The 21,805-nt window shown below is 45.1% G+C and overlaps 2 protein-coding genes across 4 annotated transcripts in view; one reads left to right on the forward strand and one right to left on the reverse strand.

The window, feature by feature from the left end:
• SYS1 (SYS1 golgi trafficking protein) overlaps window positions 1-21,805 on the forward strand; it is a 42,616-nt gene that overhangs the window by 10,215 nt on the left and 10,596 nt on the right. The window contains exon 6 of one of the 3 annotated variants that reach the window (XM_040638395.1): window positions 851-1,077. The exons of the other annotated variants lie outside the window; for them this stretch is intronic. Within the exon in view, the coding sequence (XP_040494329.1) occupies window position 851 (1 nt within the window). The 3' untranslated portion in view covers window positions 852-1,077. Of the gene's footprint in view, window positions 1-850; window positions 1,078-21,805 lie in introns of those variants that run through there. 3 annotated transcript variants of the gene reach the window in all.
• TP53TG5 (TP53 target 5) lies at window positions 4,908-11,188 on the reverse strand. The gene is made up of 4 exons (XM_040638650.1): window positions 11,158-11,188; window positions 8,822-9,198; window positions 8,528-8,658; window positions 4,908-7,059 (listed from the first exon to the last, which is right to left on the reverse strand). The coding sequence occupies exons 1-4, from the start codon at window positions 11,186-11,188 to the stop codon at window positions 6,564-6,566; spliced, it is 1,035 nt and encodes a 344-aa protein (XP_040494584.1). The 3' UTR covers window positions 4,908-6,563.

The following is a 21,805-nucleotide window of genomic DNA, read 5'->3' on the forward strand; positions in this document are numbered from 1 at the left end:
CGGGGAATTCCTGTGTTCTGCCCCCTCCATCTGCAGCCACCTCTGCTCTGCCTTGAGTGCACTGCCATGACTGAGTTTCCTTTTTCTGGCCAGTGATTTCTGAATGTGTCTAGTGGAACACACTTGGCCTAGACCCACTTCTGTATTGAAACCATTGGTGTTCCTCTTCGGGTTCTCTGGAGTCTGCCCAAGAGTGTGGTCCACTTTCAGCTTGCACTGTTAGGGCCTCACAGATAAGTTTAGCTCTCTGCCCACAAAGCCTTTCCAGCTTCCTGGCTTCCAGCCCTGCAGAGTAGGGAGGTGAGGCTGACAGGATGAAAGTTGAAGAGTGAACGTGCCTGGGGGGAGACAGGGAAAGTGCTAGGGTGAGCCACTTCAGTAACTCAGTGCTCTGGCCAAGCTGAAAGGAAGCAGCTTGTTAATGGGACTTGAATCCCGGCTGCAGGGTCCAAGAGATAAGACCAGCTGAGGTGACTTCCCCTGGGTTGGTGGATTTCCCCCAGACACCACAAACCATAAAGGCATGTGGCTAACGTTATTTGGGGAAGGTCACCAGAGCACGTGTCATGTGGCTGCTGCCTCCCTTGGTCAGCTGGGCGCTGGTGGCTCCAGCTGTGTTGGCACACATCTTTGGGAGTTTCCTTCAGAGACCTGTGCCTGTTCTGCATGTCTTCTGTAATGACAAAGCTTTGCCCTTTGAGTGGCAATTTGGTTTTTGGAAACTGCCAGAAGTCAGGGGAGCCAATTTTTTTTTCTCCAACAATACAGTGATAGAGCCATATGACAGTTGGGGGTGAAAAATGTGTGACCTTAATGAAATTATGATTTTATTTTATTTTTTTTATTTGAGAGAGAGCACAAGCCAGGGAGAAGGCAGAGGGAAAAGCAGATTCCTCGCTGAGCCGGGAGCCTGATGTGGGGCTTGATCCCAGGACCCCAGGATCCTGACCTGAGCTGAAGGCAGATGCTTAACCAACTGAGCCACGCAACCTCCCTGAAATTGTTACGATTTTCTAAAATATCAATAAAAGCAGTGTCTAGAGGCAAGTTCCAGAGAGAACTGGGCAGTGGCATGGACATATTTGTCATTTTATTTATTTTTATTTTTTAATATATATATTTTAAAGATTGATTTATTTATTTTAGGGAGAGAGAGGAGGAGCGAGAATCCCAAGCAGACTCTGCTGGGTGGGGAGCCCGATGTGGGGCTCAATCTCACAACCCTGAGATCACAACCCAAGCTGAAACCAAGAATCCGATGCCCAACCGGCTGTGCCACCCAGGCGCACCGTTTATCATTTTAGTAATAAGTAGCTGTGCTTAATAGATGTCCAGCAGTGGGCTAAGTGCTTTACATGTTGTTTTCCTAATCTTCACAACAATGCTTGGAAGTAGGAAATATCATCTCTATCTTATGGATAAGGAAACTAAGGCATTTGCCCGAGGTTATGTGTTAGGTACTGGTAGACCCAGGATTTGGGCTCTGACAATAAACTCATTTTGAAGACATTAAGAGTTAAAGGACATGCAAGTTCTTTAATTAGTTATACAATCTGTCACCTCTGCCTTCCACTGTATTTTAAGTACAAAGGATATACAGTGCTTTGTAAACATTACGAGCTTTCTTAGAACTGGTAGCCAGTATATTGAATACAGCCACAGATTCCCAAGCGAACGGATGAATGTAGGAAATGTTTTTATTTCCAAAGGATAAGGGAAAGTTACCTCCACCCTGCCACTGAGTTGGTGTATCTTTTGACTTTCTAGGGGGTCTGAAGCCTGGACCTCCTTTCATCCCCCACCTCCCACCCCCCACTACCTCAGCTTCCATTTGGAGAGAGAAGAGACTAGTGCATAGCTGGTGCTCAGAATAGTTCATGACCCAGAGGGAAGATGGGAAAGGAGAAAGGGATGTCTAGCTCAGAGGGTGCCCCTAACTGCCAGTTCTAGGCAGCCCTGTCCAGATCAGGGCCACATGGGGGCCGGGATGGCAGCTAGCAGATACCAGGGGGTCGGGTGGGAAGTCCAGGCCCCCATGAATCCTATGGGGTGCACGGCTCAGACAGGCTCCCTTGGAAGCACTTTGGCTGCTCAGTGACTTCCCAGATCAGAGTAGCAGCTCTGGCAGCCCGGGGGGCAGTCCGTGCACAGACGTGGATCTCCTCCCTGTATCTGTAGCTCAAGGAGCACAGAGCTTCAGGGGCGGGTGGAGTATGGGCAGATTCAGGGCACAAGAGAGGCGCTCTGTGGAGAGGGAATTGAAGTTTTTTGCTTGAGTTTTTCTGTAGGAAAGTAACAAGTGGTGGTGAAAAGAGCATTCAGACAGGATTGGGTAGAGGTTGCTGAAGGTTGGGATCCCTGTCCTGCCACTGTTTGGGCAAGACAGAATTGTAGGGGCCTGGGGCACCGGGGTGACTTGGTTGGTTAAGTGTCTGACTTTTTTTTTTTTTTAAGATTTTATTTATTTATTTGACACAGAGACAGCCAGGGAGAGAGGGAACACAAACAGAGGGAGTGGGAGAGGAAGAAGCAGAGTCCCAGCAGGGAGCCCGATGTGGGGCTCATCCCAGGACCCTGGGATCACGCCATGAGCTGAAGGCAGACGCCCAACGACTGAGCCACCCAGGTGCCCCTAAGTGCCTGACTCTTGATCTTGGCTTAAATCTTGATCTCAGGGTCATGAGATCAAGCCCTATGTTGGGCTCCATGCTGAGTGTGGTGCCTACTTAAAAAAAAAACAAAAAAAAAAACAACGAATTGCCAGGACCCAAGGCTGTAGGACTTGAGAGAGCTGCCATGGAGTGCAGGGTTAAATCCTGGGTCCCATTATTAGCTGTGAGGCCTTAGATAAGCTGCTTGACTCCCCCTTACCTTGGTTTCCTGGTTTGTAAAATGAGGATAAGCTAGCACTTCTTGTGTTGTTGTGATGAGTCAATGAGATACCTAGTGTAGAGCACTTAGCATGGTGCCTGGCACATAGGAAGTGATCCAGAAGTCTAAACAGGTAGAGTTACTGGGCCACTGCCCCATCTCTGCTCCTTTTACAGAGGAGATACCTTTCTTCCCTCCCTCAGTGTTTGCAACTGTTAGGTGGGGGACAGGTTTGCCCATGATTGGGGTGCAGCTACCAAGTACTGCGCTCCTAGGTGCCATGCAGTGCAGACTGACTTCTGTGTATTCTTTCTTAATCCAATGAGATAGGCACCATTATTTTCCCATTTTGCAGACAGAGAAACTGAAGATTAGGAGTAAACAACTTTCTCTACCATCACACAGCTGATGAGAAACTGATGAGAAGCTGTCATCTTCAACAGCCTCATCCTTTGTATGTTCCAATCGTGTTTAGTGGTAGGTGATCCAGAATAGGAGAGGGACAGTCTCTGGAATCCAGATGTCATTACAGCAAAAGGTTGTGAATGTGAACATAAGATTGGCTTTTTTTTTTTTTAAATGTTTATTCTCTTAGCCACTTGCAAATATACAATACAGCATTATTTTTTTTTTTAAGATTTTTTAACTTATTTATTCGACAGAGAGAGACAGCCAGTAAAAGAGGGAACACAAGCAGGGGGAGTGGGAGAGGAAGAAGCAGGCTCATAGCAGAAGAGCCTGATGTGGGGCTCGATCCCAGAACACCGGGATCACGCCCTGAGCCGAAGGCAGACGCTTAACCGCTGTGCCACCCAGGCGCCCCATAAGATTGGCTTTTTAACAAGCAGCTAATTCCCTAAAAGGTGAGCAGTTAGGCGGGTGCTCATGAGTGAGAAACAAGGGGCTTTATTATGGCACAGGGCCAGGGAGGAGGCAGGAAAAAAAGGACAGACATTTGTTCAACACCTCACAAACTGGCTTCACCTGCATCAAGGCTGATTTGCTCGAAGCCCTTTGGACTGGATATTAGTATCCCTATTTTACAAACGAGGAAATAGGCTCGGAGAGGTCATGTGACTTCTTAAAAGTCACTCTGAATCAAACACTTTAATTTTTCCCCCAGCTAACTGGTAGGGAGCTGTTTCTGGGGGTGGTCTCCTCTGATCGCTGAGATGTGTTGCAGCCTCCTGCCCAAAGCAGGATCTAACTGAGCTCAGAATACGAGCCTCAGATTGAAGTAGTCAAGCACAGGGAAAGTGGTAATGGGAGGACCCCAGTTGTGGGATTGTGGGAGGCAGGTTGAGCCCCAAGTGCCAGCTCAGGTGGGGATAAGGCTGGAAAGAGTGCACTGCTGGGAACCATTCACGCTGCAGCCTTGCCCCTCCTCTCAGCGGTGCCCCAGACACCAGGGTTCCCAGCCTCAGCACACAGGCACGGCCCATCCAGCTGCTGTCCTTGGGCCCAGCTCTGGCTCCCTTTGCGGCAAAGTGGAAGCTGCCAATCTTACCCAGGCCCACGCCTTTCAGGTCCCCACTTGGGGCTCCTGGGGCGGGCTACCACGAGGACTAGTGCCGGTGGCCGCCAACACCGTGTGTTTTGGTTGGGAGCGCGCCGCCCTGATCGCCTGCTGATAGCGCGCACGGACAGACGTTCGCGCGAAGGTTGATGGAATGGAGGGCCCTGGGGGTGAAAGAGCGAGTAGGGGTGATTTTCGAAGACTGATGGGATTAATGATGTCCAGCAAGGAAACCGAAATGGCGACTACCCAGGAAGTGGGCCGGAGCGCAAGCCTAGCGGGAGGACAGCTTGGAGTGGAGGTTGCGGGGTGGAGGCGGTGCGGGAAGCGGCGCGCGTGGGCTCGCGGGAGCGGAGCCGGGCAGGGCAGCACCGAGCAGCCCCGCGCCGGCGGGATCAGGCTGGCAGCGCCGCCCAGGGCTAACGCGGTGCATTTCGTGCCCGCGCCCGCCCGCGAGACGCCGTCTCCGAGCTGAGAGTGCCGGGGAGGAGGAGGGTGCAGGCGGGCGGGTTCCGGGGAACCCCTCTCACCTTCCTTCCGCTCGCACGAGGTATCTCCACCACCGCCTGGATTCCTCCCGGGAGGGCTCCGCACCCCTTGATCGCTGCGCTGCCTCCAGGGGAAGATCACCAGAAAGCCCGGGTTCCCTGGGTTTTCCTCTCCCCAGCTGGATGTACAGGGCTATGGCTCCTGCCGACAGAGGGTGACCCTGACCCGATGGGGTCGAGCAGGGCTTGGGATTGGGGGGTGGGGGGTGGCGTGTAGTGTCCCACAGGAGCTGTAGTGACACTGGGCCTGACTGGGTGCTTTCCTCGACCCAGGCGGGACACATTTCGAGGCCCAGCGGACACCCATTTTTTGACACCGGACGCTGCAATAACCGGGGCTCAGTGCACATGAACGACGGGCTGGATGGATGCTCCCTTGTGCCTCTTTCCTTTCATTGGAAAATGGAATGGGGGAGCCGCCAGCAGTTCTAGATTAGACTTCTGACCCCGCCACTTCTAGACGTGTGAGCCTGGCCAAGTCACCTTCTGTCTGGGCGCCGCGGTGTCTCATCTCTTTGGCTTGCAGGGCAATTGTGAACATCGGGCACCCACAAAGTACCTGACACATGTCTCCCTTCTATGACCTCACAGAGTACACTCTTCGGGAGGCCAGCTTGCAGGGGTGGGGAGGGGTGCAGCTTGCTGGTTTCTGTGCCACGTTCTAGACTGACCTTAGGGACCTGGGAATGGGGTGGAAGAAACCTAAAATCGCGAGGCACGCTTTCCCTCCCCACCTCGGTCAAGGGCCTCTTTCCTCCATCCTTTCCAGCCCCAAACAGGCAGAGCGGGCGGTAGTATTCTTCAGTTCCCAATGGGAGATTTTATTTGTAGTCTCGTGAATATGCCCGCCCATCCCTCCCGCTCAGATGATTGCGCCATCTTCACCTTCACCTCACACCTCCCGCTCCGGTCCAAGGCCACACCACCTGTGAGCAGAGACCTCGGTGTTAGGAGCTAAGAAGGCCGCCAGGGGGCGCTGCCGCCCGGGAAGAAGGCTCAGGGACCAGGGCCCGCTGAAGTCCTGCAGGTTGGGGATCGGGGTTTTGTGAAGGGGAAGCCTTCCTTTCAGCTGGACCCCCAAGCCCTTCATCCCTTCCTCTCTTGGAACTTCAGTTCTCTCATGGAAGGGTGGAGTATTTTGTTTTCTTTCTTTCTTTTTCTTTTTTTTTCCTAAGGAATTTTCGTTCAGAGTAAATCTTATTTGAAGCATAAATGAAACAAATGTGGGGTGGTGATTTGGTCTAAGAGGGGATGGGATATGGCAGAGCTCTACTTGACTGCTCCCCCTCCCCCCAACATTTGGAAACACTGAACTCCCTTACTTAGACTCCTGACTGAGATTCTGAGCCACAGCAATTGTGGACCCTTCTGAGGCCTCCAGGCAGTGAGAGGACCCACCTCAGAACCCCCACTTCCAGTGCCCCTCCCCAGAGCCCCTGTTTGGACCTTGAGAGGCCCCAGCCTAGCCACCAGCCTGCTGTGTGGCCTCCATCAATGGTTTCCCCCTCTCTGGGCACTGCTATCTAGCCACAGCCCCCAAGAATCTGGATCCTGAGCCTCTGATTCTGGGGCCCAGCTCCAAGGCTGGCTTGGGGCCTGTGTCTCACCCTGGCCAGGCAGTGGTGTTGTCACACTCTGTACGGATGGCACATAGGGAGCTCAAGTGATGCCGAGCAGAAGCGGGTACAGCAGCGCTTCACCCAGCGCAGGGCAGATGATCGACACATCACCCGAGGCCCTGGGAGGTGGATTCGTGTGGGCAACCCCTCAAACCAGATCCACTGGTCAGCTGCTTCTGGCTGCTGCTTGTCTCCCATGGGAGTCCTGTGCTGGTAGGTCTTCAGGAAGATGATGCGGGGTTCCCCAGTGGGTGATTGCCTCCCCTGGGCTCCAAGGCAAGTGGTCAGACCATGATCCTTTGATGTCCTTGGGAGCTCAGGTGCCACCTGCTCATCGCTCTGGCATGCTCCTGCAGGTGACTGCTGCGCCTTGCTCTTCTCTCCCAACCCCACCTTGGGCTCCCTTGTGGACTCTAATTTCTTGGATTCCAGTATCTTCGTGGGGCACTCAGCCTCGTGGAGCTCTTCGTTATCTTGTTGCACTCTATCGCAGACATTGCTGCTCCTGGCACAGGAAGGGAAGGCAGTCAGCAGAGCAGGACGAAGGCCCTGGTCCTCCAGCCTTGCCCTGAGACCATTGCTGTGCAGCCAGCTCAGGGGAAGAAGCTAGAGAGGCCTGGAAAAGAAACTTCACCACGAGAGACCTTGTGCCTGGAGGCAGGGGAGGTGATAAGGACTGGCGAAGGACCAAGAGAGGTTGGGGGGGGCGAGAGTCAGTAACCAGGGGTTAGGACACCTAGGACTAGATGTTGTCTGCACAGGCTGCTGGCCAGGGTTCTGCCTCTCTGGATTTCAGTTGATGGTGTGAACTAGTCTAGGGTTTTCAAATTGTGCTGCAAAAAACCTTACATTTCTGAGGAGACCTCTCAAATGCCCTCCCCACCCTAGGGAGGGCAGGGTGAGGGCAGGATACCTTTCTGCCCAACAACACAATTGGGGCCTGAGGAATGATACTCAGAGAGGTTCTGCTGCTTTAAACAGGTTGGAAAACTATGGGATGAGAGAGACCTGGCCCTTCCAGCCCAGTGTTAACTGATTGCTGGCATCTAGGAGGCCAGCACAGAGAGAGGAGCTCCGAGAGGGGCATTAGCCTTCTAGTGCTAGAAGGAGACTGGCCCCAAGGGTGTGTGTAATAGACTGGGTCCTCTGTAAAGTGGCGGCATTGTCCTAGCTGAGTGTGTGTGGGGCGGCACGAGGACTCAGGCTCAACATAATGCCAGTACTGGTGATAACTGCCACCATTGATTGTCTGCTGTACATCAGGCCTGGGACCGTCACACCAGCCCCACAAAGAAGGAGGCAGTGAAGTGGCAGAGTGGCTTGGTGAGAACAGGCTGTCAAGACCCACAAACCGGGGTTCACATATGCTTGTGCCTCTTACCATCTGCCTGATTTGGGGCAAGAAATTTCACCTCTCAAAGCTTTAGTTTCCTTATCTATAAAACTGGGATAACTCTTGTCTACCTAATAGGATTGCTGTGAAGAATTAACGAAATGGGAAATGCTTGTGAAGTACTTAGCAGGTGCCTAATAAATGTCAGCTTTCTTAATATTCTGACATGATTTTTGAGGAAGCCGAGCCTTAGCAAGATGACTGGTCTGCACTTGAATCTCTGGGTTGTGTGGATTTGAGGGGGAGGAGGAGGAGGAGTGGCCCCTCTTGCTTGGGTGGTGCCCCAGTTGGTGGTTAGTCCCATAATTGGATGATTGTGACCATGGTTAGGACCACAGCCCTGGTATCACACAGGAGTGGCTTCAAATCCTGCCACTTACCAGTTGAGTTAGCTGGGACGGGTCCCTGCATCTACTGAGCCTCTGCTCCCCGTCAGGAAAATAGGGCTAATAAATACGTTTGTCGTAGAGGCTGTGTGAAAATTAGGTTTTCTAAATTTGTCAGCATAGATAGACAGTGCCTGTTCCCAGCGAAGATAGTCACTGGTCTGTAGTGGGGGCCAGGGGTGTGCCGAGCTCACCCAGTGGAGATCCCAAGGATCTTCGGAACTCTGAGCAGTGAATTCCAACACCTTTTGGCCAGGTTATGCAGTTCTTGGATCCGGGGGTTCGAGCTCTTGAGCAGCCTCAAGAGCGACAAGTTTTTTAATACCTGCCAGGGTTGAGAAACCAGGAAAACAGAAGCTTCAGCTTTCCTGGGGTAGCCTCCCCCACCCCACCTAGACTTTGGCTCAACTCAATTCAGTGCTGGGCCTGGTGACTCCTGGGTCACTACAAGCCTGGCAACCAGGAAGGACCAAAATGGGGCGTCTCACCATCTTAAGTCGGTTCCGCCCGATCACTTTGCTGACAGGTTGCGGTATCTTGTCCTGTGGCTCTTCATCTAGTATCTGCGAGACAGAGGGAGAGAATGCGCTAACACAGGGGCAATCCCCCTGAACGCCTCCGCTGTGCTTCTCCGTTTGGCTGAGCACGGCTTGACCAACCTTTGGGCATTTTGTCACCTTAGTTTGGGGGCAGAAATGGGGAGACCATTCTAACTCTCCTGACCTCCCTTCACCCTTCACCTCTCCCTTCCCCCCCCCGAGGCTGGATGGACCCTGCTCTGGGTGTAGTCCGACCCCCTCTGTGTCCACTCCCACATCCCACCTTGGAAACCATTCTATTCTTGGGCCTCTTCTTTGCTGATGGACTCATACTGGGGCTGTGAGACCTCAAAGACAGATGGAGCAAGACTGGTACCAGGCACCACCTGCTCCCTGCCCCTCTCAGTTCAGCCAGCACTCAGGCTGGCCATCAGGATGGCTGTGCTGGAGCTTCCAGAGAGGGGAGCTGTGACATCACTGAAATTTGTGACAGCGGCAGGGCTGGGTCTCCAAGAAGTATGTGTGTGGCAGGGGTGGAGGGTGAGGAGGAAACTCCCATCTGTGGAAAAACCTAGTAGGTACCAGACAGAGGCCTGTGAGGTAAGAGAATTATCTCCTCTTTTTAAATAAAGAAGCCAAGGTTCAAAGAGGTTAAATAATTTACTCGAGGCCACACAGCTGGGTAATGGTGGAGCTGGAAATTAAGGTCTGACCGCATGAAACCAGGTGTTCCCACCTATGCTCATCTGTTCATTCGTGTCATATGTGGACCGCGCACCTGCTACATTTGTTATTCTAAGCACTGAAATAAAACAGTTCTTACCTTCAAGGAATGTACGTTCTAGTGGAGGGTAAACAAAACAGCGTGAGTGCTTGTAAATGTTGAACATTCGGCTCTCTGAAACAAAATGTGTGTGTGTGTGTGTGTGTGTGTTATTATAAATTTTACTGATAGAAATCTAACATAATAAAATTCTACAATACTCCTTGTTGTAAATTCCAAAGAGCCAGTTCATTCAAGTGACTTCTCTTGGATTCTGCCTAACTCGTATCCATAACCAACTTATGGTTGCAGCGGGTGCACAAGGGTGGCTCCAACATAAATGTTGACATTTTTACTTACACTAAAGAGGAAGGAGAAAGTACAAAAGTGAAAGAATAAAAATGGTTGAGTTTAGCTCATTCCTCAATGACCTATCGACTTATCTGCTGTATTGGATCAGAGTTTTCCAATACTGGAAGTATGTTTTCTCAAATTTTTTTTCATGGTGTGCTATTTACAATGTACCAGCTATAGACGGGACATATGTGTTTACACTTAATTGCATTATTAACATCTCCTCCATTAGTTTCTTAAGGCTAGACCAGGGGTCAGCAAATTTCTTCTGTAAAGGGCAAGATAATAAATGTGTCAGACTTTATAGGCCATATTGTTGCAACTGCTCAGCTCTGCTATTGTAGTGTGAAAGCAGCCACGGATTCTATGCAAATGAGTAGGCATGGCTGTGTTGCAATAAAACTTTATTTACAAAAACAGTTGTACTGGATTTGGCCCATGATCAAACCCTGGTCTAGACAGTCAACAAAATAATAAAACCAGATTTATAACAAGTACCTGTGTCTCTGGGGTAAAAACTCCTACCAGGGCGGATTTCAAGCTACCAGTGTGATGTCACTGAATGCAGAGTTGAATGGAAATGCACCGTAGCATACCATTGTACCTACTACAGTTCTACAAATGCGAAGACTCTCAAGAACTGGATAGTAGCAAAAGGTAGCAAACAATTGGAAAGTGATGAGTTTGAGCGTTTTTCACCTTTGTTTTTAACATCATTAATTTAATTAAGTTTGTATAATTTGATTTTTAATGATCACTATGCTTAACAACCAGTCAGCAGAGTTCGTAGAAGCATAACAGGCTTTTGCAAGCTCTTATGAGTCAGTTCCAGCACACCACTGTCATGTCAGCGGGAAGTAAAGTGGGGAGAAAAGTCAACAGGGCAGAGGGCCGAGGGAGAGCAAAGATAGAAGGTTTGCTATGATTAAAAAGGATGGAATGGGCAGCACTCGCCAACCAGATGAGATTTGAGCAGGGACCTGAAGGAGGTGAAGGAAGGGCAGACTGGTGGTGGCAGGAGATGAGGGGAGGGTGGAGGTTGTGGTGAAGGGTTGGGACAGATGAGGGCTGCTCTGAAGGATCTGCCTAGCTGGCCGCATCAGAAATTGGAAGAGCCTGTGAAAAACAGCTTCCCGCTACCACCCCATTCAGTCAGCCAGTCCGATACCCAACCGAGCGTAAGAACCACTCTCCACCATACTGCCTCTAGGGCAGAGGGCTGTGCTTGCGTAGGGGGTGCTTAGCTCTGCCTTTTAGGGGTGACAGACCAAGCCTAGGCTACAGAACAGCTTTGTCATGTCAGTGTCCTTTATGTTAGGGTGAAGGGGGAGGTTAACATGCTGTGACCTAGGGAAGAAACCTGGAGGTGACTCAAGAGGAAAGCTGTGGGGGCGCCTGGGTGGCACAGTGGTTAAGCGTCTGCCTTTGGCTCAGGGCATGATCCCGGCGTTCTGGGATCGAGCCCCACATCAGGCTCCTCCGCTATGAGCCTGCTTCTTCTTCTCCCACTCCCCCTGCTTGTGTTCCCTCTCTCGCTGGCTGTCTCTATCTCTGTCGAATAAATAAATAAAATCTTAAAAAAAAAAAAGAGGAAAGCTGTGGGGGACACTCCCTCTCCCCTCTCCCTTCTGTCCAACCCACTAGTCCTGACTCCTCTGCCTGCCCAGGCACCACTCTTCATGCCAGCACGATTTCAGCCCTTACCACCTGAACCTGGCGGGCTGTATCAGGAGCATGGATGGCTGCCACTCAGCCCCCAGGTGCCAAGGGCCTGCGGCCCCACCATGTGCTACACACGCAGGACAGCAGCGTGAATAGGCAGAGCATGCCTCCTCTCAAGAAGTTCATAGGCCCGGGGGAGAGATACCACTAGAATATGGGCTCTTCAAGGGCAGAGAGTTTTGTCTGTTCTGCTCATTGATAAACCCCCAGAGCCTCATAGGTCACACTAAGTATTTTTTGAAAAAGTGAAGTGAGCAGCATTATCAAGGACAAAGGAAACCCAAGGGCTGTTGGACTACAGAGGACCAGCCCGAGGAGGTCAGACAAGTCTTCGTAGACACGGTGATGAGGGATGAAGGAGTAGAAGTTGGCCAGGCAAAGGGGTGTGAGGTAGGCAGGGCATTCTCAAAGGAGGGAATTTTGAAAACATAGGTGTGGAAAAGAATTATGAACAGTTATATGTTGCTAGAATAGAAAGGAGGGGCCAAGAGTGCCAGTGGCTGACTGTTCAGGGCTTTACCACCAGGCTGCTTGGAGTTTGTCCTGAGGGTCCGGGGACCCCCTGGAAGGGCTCCGGCAGCCAGGGCCGGAGATTTGGTGCTGGGGGCCTGGCCCGGCTGGCCCTGCCACTATGTACTAGTCCACGCTTTCCCCCTCACGTACTCCCGTCCCTCGGAAGCGGTGTCTGTCTGAGCATTTCACCCCCACGGGGGCAGGGAGTTCTCCATGCCCAGACTCTACCCCAGCAGAGACTCCCACAGCAATTTTCCATGTTCCATCTTGTTTGGGCCTTCCATTTACACAGGAAACCCATTGGTGGGGAGAGAGACTTATCCGAGGACACACAGCCTCGTGGACCAACTCCAAGGCTCTTGAGTGGAAAACCACGACTCTTTTTCTCCTTAGTTGTGGTAAAATACACATAACATAAAATTTACCAACTTAACCATTTTTAAGTGTACAGTAGAGTTAAGCACATTCCCACTGTTGTGCAACCATCACCACCATCCATCTCCAGAACTCTTTTTCATCTTGCAAAACTGAAGCTCAATACCCATGAAACATCAACCTCCCATTTCCCCCTCCCCCCTTCCCCATCCCTGGCAATCACCCTTCTGCTTTCTGCCTCTAGGAATGTGACTGCTCTAAGTACCTCGTGTAAGTGGAATCATACAATAGTTGTCTTTTTGTGTCTGGCTTATTTCACTTAGCACAGTGTCCTTAAGGTCCATCCATGTTATAGACTGTGTCAGAACTTTCTTCCTTTTTTAAGGCTGAATTATTATTATTATTATTATTATTATTATTATTATTATTATTATTATTATTTTGTATACCATATTTGATTTATTCATCTATCCGTGGATGCTAGGTTTGCTTCTACCTTTTTTGGCTATTATGAATAACGCTGCTAGAACATGGGTGTATAAATATCTCTTTAAGACCCTGCTTTAAATTCTTTTGGGTATATACCCACAAATAGCTGGATGATATGGTAATTCTATTTTTAATTTTTTGAGGAACGGCCATGCTGTTTTCTATAGCGGCTGCACCATTGTGCATTTCTACCAACAGGGCACAAGGGTTCCAGTTTCTCCACATTTTCACCAACACTTATTTTCTTCCTCCACTTCCTCTTCCCTTTCTTCTCCTCCTCCTCTTTCTTCCCCTCCTCCTTCTTCCTCAGATAGCAGCCATCCATAGAACATGAGGTTCCACTTTTGTTTGTTTCCTCTCATAGTTTGTGCTTTAGATTCTTTGAAGCCAGGTTTATTGGGATATCTTTTAATACAGTAAAATTCATCCTTTTTAGTGAACAGTTCCATGAGTTTGACAAATGCAAACCACCACAATCAACGTATAGAATGTTTTTTAATCCCTCAAGTTCCCCCGCACAATCTCTTTGCAGTTAACCCCCTCCCCTTCCTGGCCGTGGCAACAGTTGATGTCTTCTCAGGCCCTACAGCTTTGCCTTTTCCAGACCATCATACAGAGCCTTTTGAATCTGGAATTCTTTCACTTCAAACAATGCACCTGAGATGAGCACATCTCTGGGGGTAGTGGTCATTTGTTTCTTTTCATTGCTGAGTAGTATTTCACTGATGAGTGCACTACTGTGTGTTACATAATCATTGAAGGACATCTGGGCTGGGTTTTGGCAGTTACGAATAAGGTTACCAAAAGCATTTGTGTGCAGGTTTTTGTGGGAATATAAGTTTTTATTTCACTTGAGTGAATACCTAGGAGTAGGACTATTGGATCATATGGTAATTGTATGTTTAACTTAATAAGAAACTGCCACACAGTTTTTCCGAAGTTGTCATTCTGTTTTATATCCTGCCGGCAATGTGGGACGGGTCTACTTGCTGCACATCCTGGGCCGCCCTGGGTATTGTTAGGTTGTGTTTTTTAAATTAATTAATTAACTTATTTGAGAAAGAGAGCATGAGTGGGAAAGAGAGAGAGAGAATGTGAAGCAGACTCTGTACTGAGTGCAGAGCCCAATGCAGGGCTTGATCTCTCGACTACGAGATCATGACCTGAGCCGAAACCAAGAGTCAACTGCTCAACTGACTGCCCCACCCAGACACCCCAGGTTGTGTTTTTAAAAAGCCATTCTAGTAGGTATGTAGTGGTATCTCACAGTAGTGTTGACATTTCCCTAATGACTAATAATCTTGAGCATCTTTTCATGTGCTAATTTGCCATCTATTTATCTCCTCTGATGAAGTGTCTGTTCAGGTCTTTTGCCCATTTTTAAAAATTGGGTTGTTTTTGAGGTGCCTGGGGGGCTCAGTCAGTTGGGCATCTGACTCCTGATCTTGGCTGGGGTGTTGATCTTGGAGTTGTGGGTTTGAGCCCCACGTTGGGCTCCATACTGGGCATAGAGCCTACTTAAAAAAATAATAAAAATTGGGTTGTTTTTCATACTATTAAGTTGGGAGTTCTTTGTAAATTCTGGATCCCTTTGTCAGACATGTTTTACAAGTATTTTCTGCAGTCTCTTGTTTATCTTTTCATTTTCTTAACTGCTTTTGAAGACCAGATTCTTAATTATCAGGTTTTTTAATGGATTATGTTTTGGTGGTGTATCTAAGAAATACTTGTTTAGCCCCAAATCACTAAGGCTTACTCTTATGTTTTCTCCTCAACGTTTTATTGTTTCAGGTTTTTAAATTTAGGTCAATGGCTCATTTTGCATTAATTTTTATATATAGTGTAAAGTATGAATCAAGTTTCTTCTATATGGATATCCAGTTATTCCTACACAATTTGATAAGGCTGTCCTCTTTCCTTTGAATTCCTTTGCACTTTTCTCAGTAGTCAATTGACCATGCATGTATGGATCTATTTCTAGATTCTGTTCTGTTTCTTTGACTTATATGTCTATCCTTTTGCCAATAGCATACTGTCTGGATTCCTTTATAGTAAGTCTTATAATCTGTCTTGATTACTATAGCACTATATAGTAATACTCAAAATTAGATAGTGAGTTCTCCAACTTTCCTATTCTTTTTTTTTTAAGTTTATTTATTTAAGTGATCTCTACACCCAACATGGGGCTCAAACTCATAACCCCAAGATCAAGAGTGGCATGCTCTTCTGACTGAGGCAGCCAGGCATCCCTTCTGTTCTTTTCAAAAAAATTGTTTTGGCTATCATGCTTCAATGGTCTTTCCTTATGAATTTTAAGATCAGCTTGTTGATTTCTACACAAAAGCCTACTAAGATTTTGACTCTGTCCCTTGGACTTTTTGTTCTGAGTTATCCTTTCTTTTTTGGGCACATTTGCAGTTGAGTCATTTTCTCAACATGTTTCCTGCCAGTAAAAATTTGAGGTTCAAAGGCCTCTTTTAATTTTTCTCAATTATTTTTGTTAATTTTGAAATAATTATAGATCTGTAGGGAGTTGCAAAAGTAGTACAGTTTCCTCCAGGGGTGGCACTTACAATATATACAGTATGAAAACCAGGAAATTGATATTGTACAATCCACAGACCTAATTCAGATTTTAGCAGTTTTACATGCATTCACTTGTGTGTGTACGTTTCATCACCACCAAGATCTCCCTTGTGCTATCCTCCCCTCTCCCCGCCATCCCGTCCCTAATCCTTAGAAACCACCAATTTGTTTTCCATCTCTATGATTTTGTCATTTCAAGAATGTTATGTGAATAGAATCATATAGTATGTGACCTTTCGAGATGGGCTTTTTTTCACTCAGCATAATGCTCTTGAGATCCATTCAGGTTGTTGCTGTATCCATAGCTCCTTTTATAGACTTAAAAAATCACTATAGAGTCACAGAAAATTCTAAAAAGATATATGCATGGAGGTTCTATGACCTTTCACTCATTTTCCTCCAAAGGTAACATCTTGCACAACTCCATTATAATATCAAAACCACTTGTTGATTCATGTAACCACCACCAAAATCCAGATACAGAGCTGTTGTATCATCCAAGGCTTCTTCAAGCTCTTTGTAGCTATACCTACCCCTCTTTCCTCCCACCCTACCCCCGGCAACCCCTCGTCATTTCTATAATTTTGTTATTTCAAGGATGTTACATAGATGGAATCTTACAGTACGTAACATTACAAGTTTGGCTTTTTTTCACTCAGAATAATGCCCTCAATATCCACCCAGTTGTTGCGTGTATCAATAATTTGTTCCCCCCCCCTTTTTTGTGCTGAGTTTTATTCCACAGTATGGAATATACCACAGTTTAACTATTCACTCATTGAAGAACATTTGAATTATTGCAAATTAGCAACAAGTAAATTAGCTATTACAAGTAAAGCTGCTGTGAACATTCATGTGTAGGTTTTTGTATGGACATCGTTTTCATTTCTCCATAATAAATGCCGAGGAGTGTGATTACTAGATCATATGGAGTCTGCTTAGTTTTCTAAGAAGACACAAACTATTTCCCATAGTGACTATATTATTTTACATTCCCACCAGCAATGTATGAATGATCTGTTTTCTCTGCATCCTGACCTGCTTTTGGTATGGTCACTATTTTTTAAAACTATTCTGGTAAGTGTATAGGGATATCTCATCAGGGTTTTAATTTGCATTTCCCTAATGGCTGTTGATGTTGAACATATTTTAGTGTGTTATTTGCCACTGCTGTATCCTCTTTGATGAAATATCTGTTTTGCCCATTTTCTAATTGAACTATTTGTTTGCTGTTGAGTTTTGAGAGTTCTTTATGTATTTTAGATTTGAATCCTTTATAATATATGTGATTTGAAATATTTTTTCCCATCTATATACCTTTAATTTCCTTTTTTGATCTTATTTTGCTGACTAGAACTTCCAGTACCATGTTGCATAAAGGTGATGAGAACAGTCATCCTTGCCTTGTTTTTGATCTTATCTTTCACCAGTAAATATGATGTTAGCTGTAGGTTTTCTGTAGATGCTCTTTATCAAGTTCAAAGTTACCCTCTATTCCTAGTTTGTTGAGAGTTTTTATAATAATACACATTGGATTTTGCCTAATGATTTTTCTGCATCAGTTGATATGGTCATGTGATTTTTTCTTCTTTAGTTCATTACTATGGTAGATTATTATTAATTGATATTTGAATGTTGAACTAGGCCTGCATGCCTGAAAAAATCTGACTTGTTTTTTTGTTTTTTTTTAATTTTTATTTATGAGAGAGAGCATGAGCAGGGGGAGAGGCAGATGGAGAGAGAGAAGCAGGCTCACTGCCAAGCAGGGAGCCCGATGTAGGGCTCAATCCCAGGACGCGGGGTTCTATCCCAGGACCCTGGGATTATGACCAGAGTGAAAGGCAGACGCTTAACTGTCTGAGCCACTCAGGCGCCCCAAATCCCACTTGGTTTTGGTGTTTAATTCTTTTTATATATTTTTGGATTGAATTTTTGCTAATATTTTGTTGAAGATTTTTTATCTATTTTTGTGAGGGCTATGGGTCCTTTATATAGGACCTGCACTACCCTTGAACTGGTATAGTGTTATTTGAGAGTAGACTTAAAATAGTTGTAAATATATATTATAAATTCTAGGGAAATGACTAAATTTTTTTTAAAGAAGTGTAATTGGTAGACTAAGAAAGGAGAGAAAAGTGAATCACATAAAATGCTCAAAACGAAAGCAGAAAAAGAGGGGAAGAAAGAAAAAGAAATAAAGAACAAGTACAACAAATAGAAAACAGTTATAAACATGATCGATATTATGGCAATTATATCAATAATCACTTTAAATGTGAATGGCCTAAATATATTCTATATAAGAGACTGAAACTGTCAGAGTAGACAAAAAACCAAGACCTAATTATCTGTTGTTGAAAGAACCCCACTTTAAATATAAAGCCAAAGATAGTTTAAAAATAAAGGGATAGAGAAAGACATACCATCCTAACACTAATCAAAGGAAAGCTAAAGTAGCTATATTAATTTCAGGTAAAGCAGACTTCAGAGCAAGAAACATTATCAGGAATAAAGAGGATCATTAAATAATAATAAAGGAGTCCGTAATCCAAGAAGACACAATAATCTTTAATATGTGTGTCCCTAACAATAGAGTATCAAAATATGTGAGGCAAAAACTGGTAGAACTCCAAGGATAAATAGATAAATCCACTATTATAGTTGGAGACTTCAACACGTCTATTTCAATATTTATAAATCAAACATGCAGAACATCAGTAAGGGTATAGTTGAACATCACCAGCAGTGAACTTGATCTAACTGGCATTTGTGGAATACTTCATCCACCAAACAGCAGAATATGCATTCTTCTCAAACTTATATGGAACATTCATGATAGACCACATTCTGGGCCATAAAACACACCTGAACAGATTTAAAAGAATAGAAATCATACGAAGTATGTTCTCAAACCACAGTGGAATTAAATTAGAGACCAATAACACATAGCTGGAAAAGTCCAAGATACTTGGAGATTAAACAATACACTACTAAATAACACATGGATCACAGAAGAAATCTCAAGAGAAACTTAAATATATTTTGAACTAGGGGCGTCTGGGTGACTCAGTTGGTTAAGTGTCCAGCTCTTGATTTTGCCTCAGGTCATGATCTCGGGGTCATGAGATTGAGTCCCATGTAGGGCTCTGCTGTCAGCAGGGAGTCTGCTTGAGATTCTCTCTCTCCCTCTGCCTCTCCTACTGCCCCCTACCTGGCCCTCACATGCTCTCTCACTCTCTCTGAAAATAAGTAAATAAAATCTTAAAAAATTTTTTTGAACGAAATGCAAGTGAAAATACAACTTATCTAAAGTGTAGGGTGCAGTGAAAACAATGCTTGGAGGGAAATTTATACCACTAGTGTATATATTGGAAAAGAGGAAAGATCAGACATCAATGCAAGCTTTCACCTTATAAAACTAGAGAAAGAAGGGGAGTTAAAGCCTAAACCAAACAAAAGAAAAATAATAAAAATTAGAGCAGAAATCAATGAAATTGAAAACAGGAACACAATAGAGAATATCAATGAACCCCACAAGTTGTTTTTTGAAAAAGTAAATAAAATCTACAGACCTCTAGCCAACCTAACCAAGAAAAAAAGAAAGAAGACACAAATTACCAATATCAGAAATTTAAGTGAGGCCACCACTACTGATCCTAGGGACATCAAAAGGATAACAGAGAAATATCATCAACAACTCCATGCCCTCAAATTTGATAACTTAGATCAAATGTGTCTATTGTGTTGTGTTTTGTTTTGGTACTGTCTTTGTCTGGGTTTGGTAATACTAACCTCTTAAAATTACATTGAGAAGTGTTCCTTCCTATTCCATTTTCTGAAAGAGTTTGTATAGAATTGGTATTAATTCTTCTAATTAGTCCTTCTAATAAATAAATAAATCCTTCTAGTGAAACTATCTGGTGCTGGATATTTCTTTTTCAAGAGGGTGTGTGTGTGTGTGTGTGTGTGTGTGTGTGTGTTTTGCATTGACTACAAATTCAATTTCTTTAATAGTTATAGAGCTATTTTTATGATCTATCTCATGTTGGGTGAGTTTTGGCATTTTGTACTTTTTGAGGATTTAGTCCTTTTCATCTAAATTGCCAAATTTATGTGTGTAGAATTGTTCTTTATAGACCCTTATTATCTCTTTATTTTCAGAGCCTGTAGGGATATCCTCTGTGGCACTCTTGAAATTGACTGTTTAGGTCTTTTTTTTCTTTTTTTCCTTTGTCAATCTTGTTAGAGGTTTGTCCACGTTAGAGATCTTTCCAAAGAACCAGCGTTTTGTTTCTTTGATTTTCTCTATTGTTTTTCTATTTTCAGTTCTTTGGGATTTTTGCTCTTCTGATTCTAGTTTAAGGCAGGAACTTAGATTATTAGTTAGCGGTCTTTCTTCCTTTGAAAGTAAATATTTAGTGCTGTAAATTTCCCTTTCAGCATGGCCTTAGTTGTGCTCCACATATTTTGATACTTTGCATTCAGCTAAATTTTAAAAAATGTTGAGATCTTCACTTTGACCCATAGATTTTTTAGAAGTATGTTGTTTAATTTCCATGTGTTTGGAGATTTTCCTGTCACCTTTCTGTTACTGATTTGGATCTGTTTGATTCCATTGTGGTCAAGGGAACACACACTGTATGATTTTGATTGTTTAAGTCTCTTGAGGTTGACTTCGGACTTAGGATATTGTCTTTTGGGGTGAGTGTTCCATGGGCACTTGAAAAGAATGTGTATCTTGCTGTGGTTGGGTGGAGTGTTCTCTAAATGTCAATTAGATCCTTTTGGATGATGGTTCTGTTAAGTTCTTACATATTCTGCTGCTTTTCTGCTTTGTATTTCAATCAGTATTTTATTTTATTTATTTAAAGATTTTATTTATTTATTTGACAGAGAGAGAGAAAGCACAAGCAGGGGGAGCGGCAGAGGAAGAGGGAGAAGTAGGCTCTCTGCTGAGCAGAGAGCCTGATGCAGGGCTCGATCCCAGGACTCAGGGATCATGACCTGAGCCGAAGGCAGATGCTTAACCGACTAAGCCACCCAGGCGCCCTTCTATCAGCATTTTAGAGATGTGTTGAAGTCTCCAACTCTGAGAGTGGATTTGTCTGTTTCTCCTTTCAGTTCTATCAGTTTGGTGCCTATACATTTAGGATTGCTTTGTCTTCCTCATGGTTTGACCCTGTTATCATTATGTAATGTAACCTCTTTTCCCTGGTGATTTTCTTTTATCTAATATTAAGATGGCAGATTCTGCTGTCTTTTGATTAATGTTTGTTTGGCATATCTTTTTCAATCCTTTTACTTTCAACCTACCTATGTCATTATACTTGAAGTGAATTTCTTGTTGACAGCTTATATTTGGGTCATTTTTTCATATTCTATTTTGCAGGTCTTTCTCACTTTTAAATGATATATTTAGGCCCTTGCCTGTTCATGTAATTATTTGTGTCTTAGTGCTTCCATTTGCCATTTTATTGTTTGTTTCCTCTGTTTTTCATTCCTCTGTTCCATTTTTCTACCCTTCCTGTGTTACTTGAACATTTTTTAGGATTCCATTTTTTATTTAATCTATAGTGTTTTTCTTTCTTTCTTTTTTAAAGATTTTATTTTTTAAAGTCATCTCTACACCCACTGTGGGACTCAAACTCACAACCTGAGATCAAGAGTTGCATGCTGTACCGATTGAGCCAGCCACGTGCTCTCTTTGGTCATTCTTTTAGGGTAGGTTTTCAGACAACAAATTCTCTTAGTATTTCTTTCATTTGAGAATGTCTTGATTTCTCATTCCTAAAAAGTCTTCTTGCTGGGTACAGCATGTCAGAGATAATCAAATTATTTAAAGTAGAAAGGACAGATTTTGATCAGTAATACACTGTTGTAATAGGAAAAAGAATCCAGTGTGAACTGAACTCAACTTTGATTTGTACAAGAGATGACTCAGCATCTTAAAGGAATTTGGGAATAGGAGGGGGTGAGGGGGGTGCTCTGTAGAGTTAAGGAAGTGAAAATTTACAGAAAGCAGAAGGGGGATATTGGTACATGTAAAACCCATCTAGGTTTGCTAACTGCAACTACTGATGTTAGGCTCCTACCCTCCCACAGAAGACGTGTATCTTGCTGCTGGGAGACAG

The sequence above is a fragment of the Ursus maritimus genome, unplaced genomic scaffold (assembly GCF_017311325.1).
Source record: "Ursus maritimus isolate PB19 unplaced genomic scaffold, ASM1731132v1 scaffold_22, whole genome shotgun sequence".
NCBI lineage: Eukaryota > Metazoa > Chordata > Mammalia > Carnivora > Ursidae > Ursus > Ursus maritimus.

Excerpts from the sequence above, each read along its gene's own strand:
- TP53TG5 (XM_040638650.1), bottom strand. The coding sequence starts at position 11,188 with ATGGTGGAGAGTGGTTCTTACGCTCGGTTGG. Across the intron at positions 8,659-8,821 it reads GGCGGAACCGACTTAAGATG|GTATTAAAAAACTTGTCGCT; the intron begins GTGAGACGCCCC and ends CAACCCTGGCAG. Across the intron at positions 7,060-8,527 it reads ATCCTTGGGATCTCCACTGG|GAGCAGCAATGTCTGCGATA; the intron begins GTGAGCTCGGCA and ends TTCCTGTGCCAG.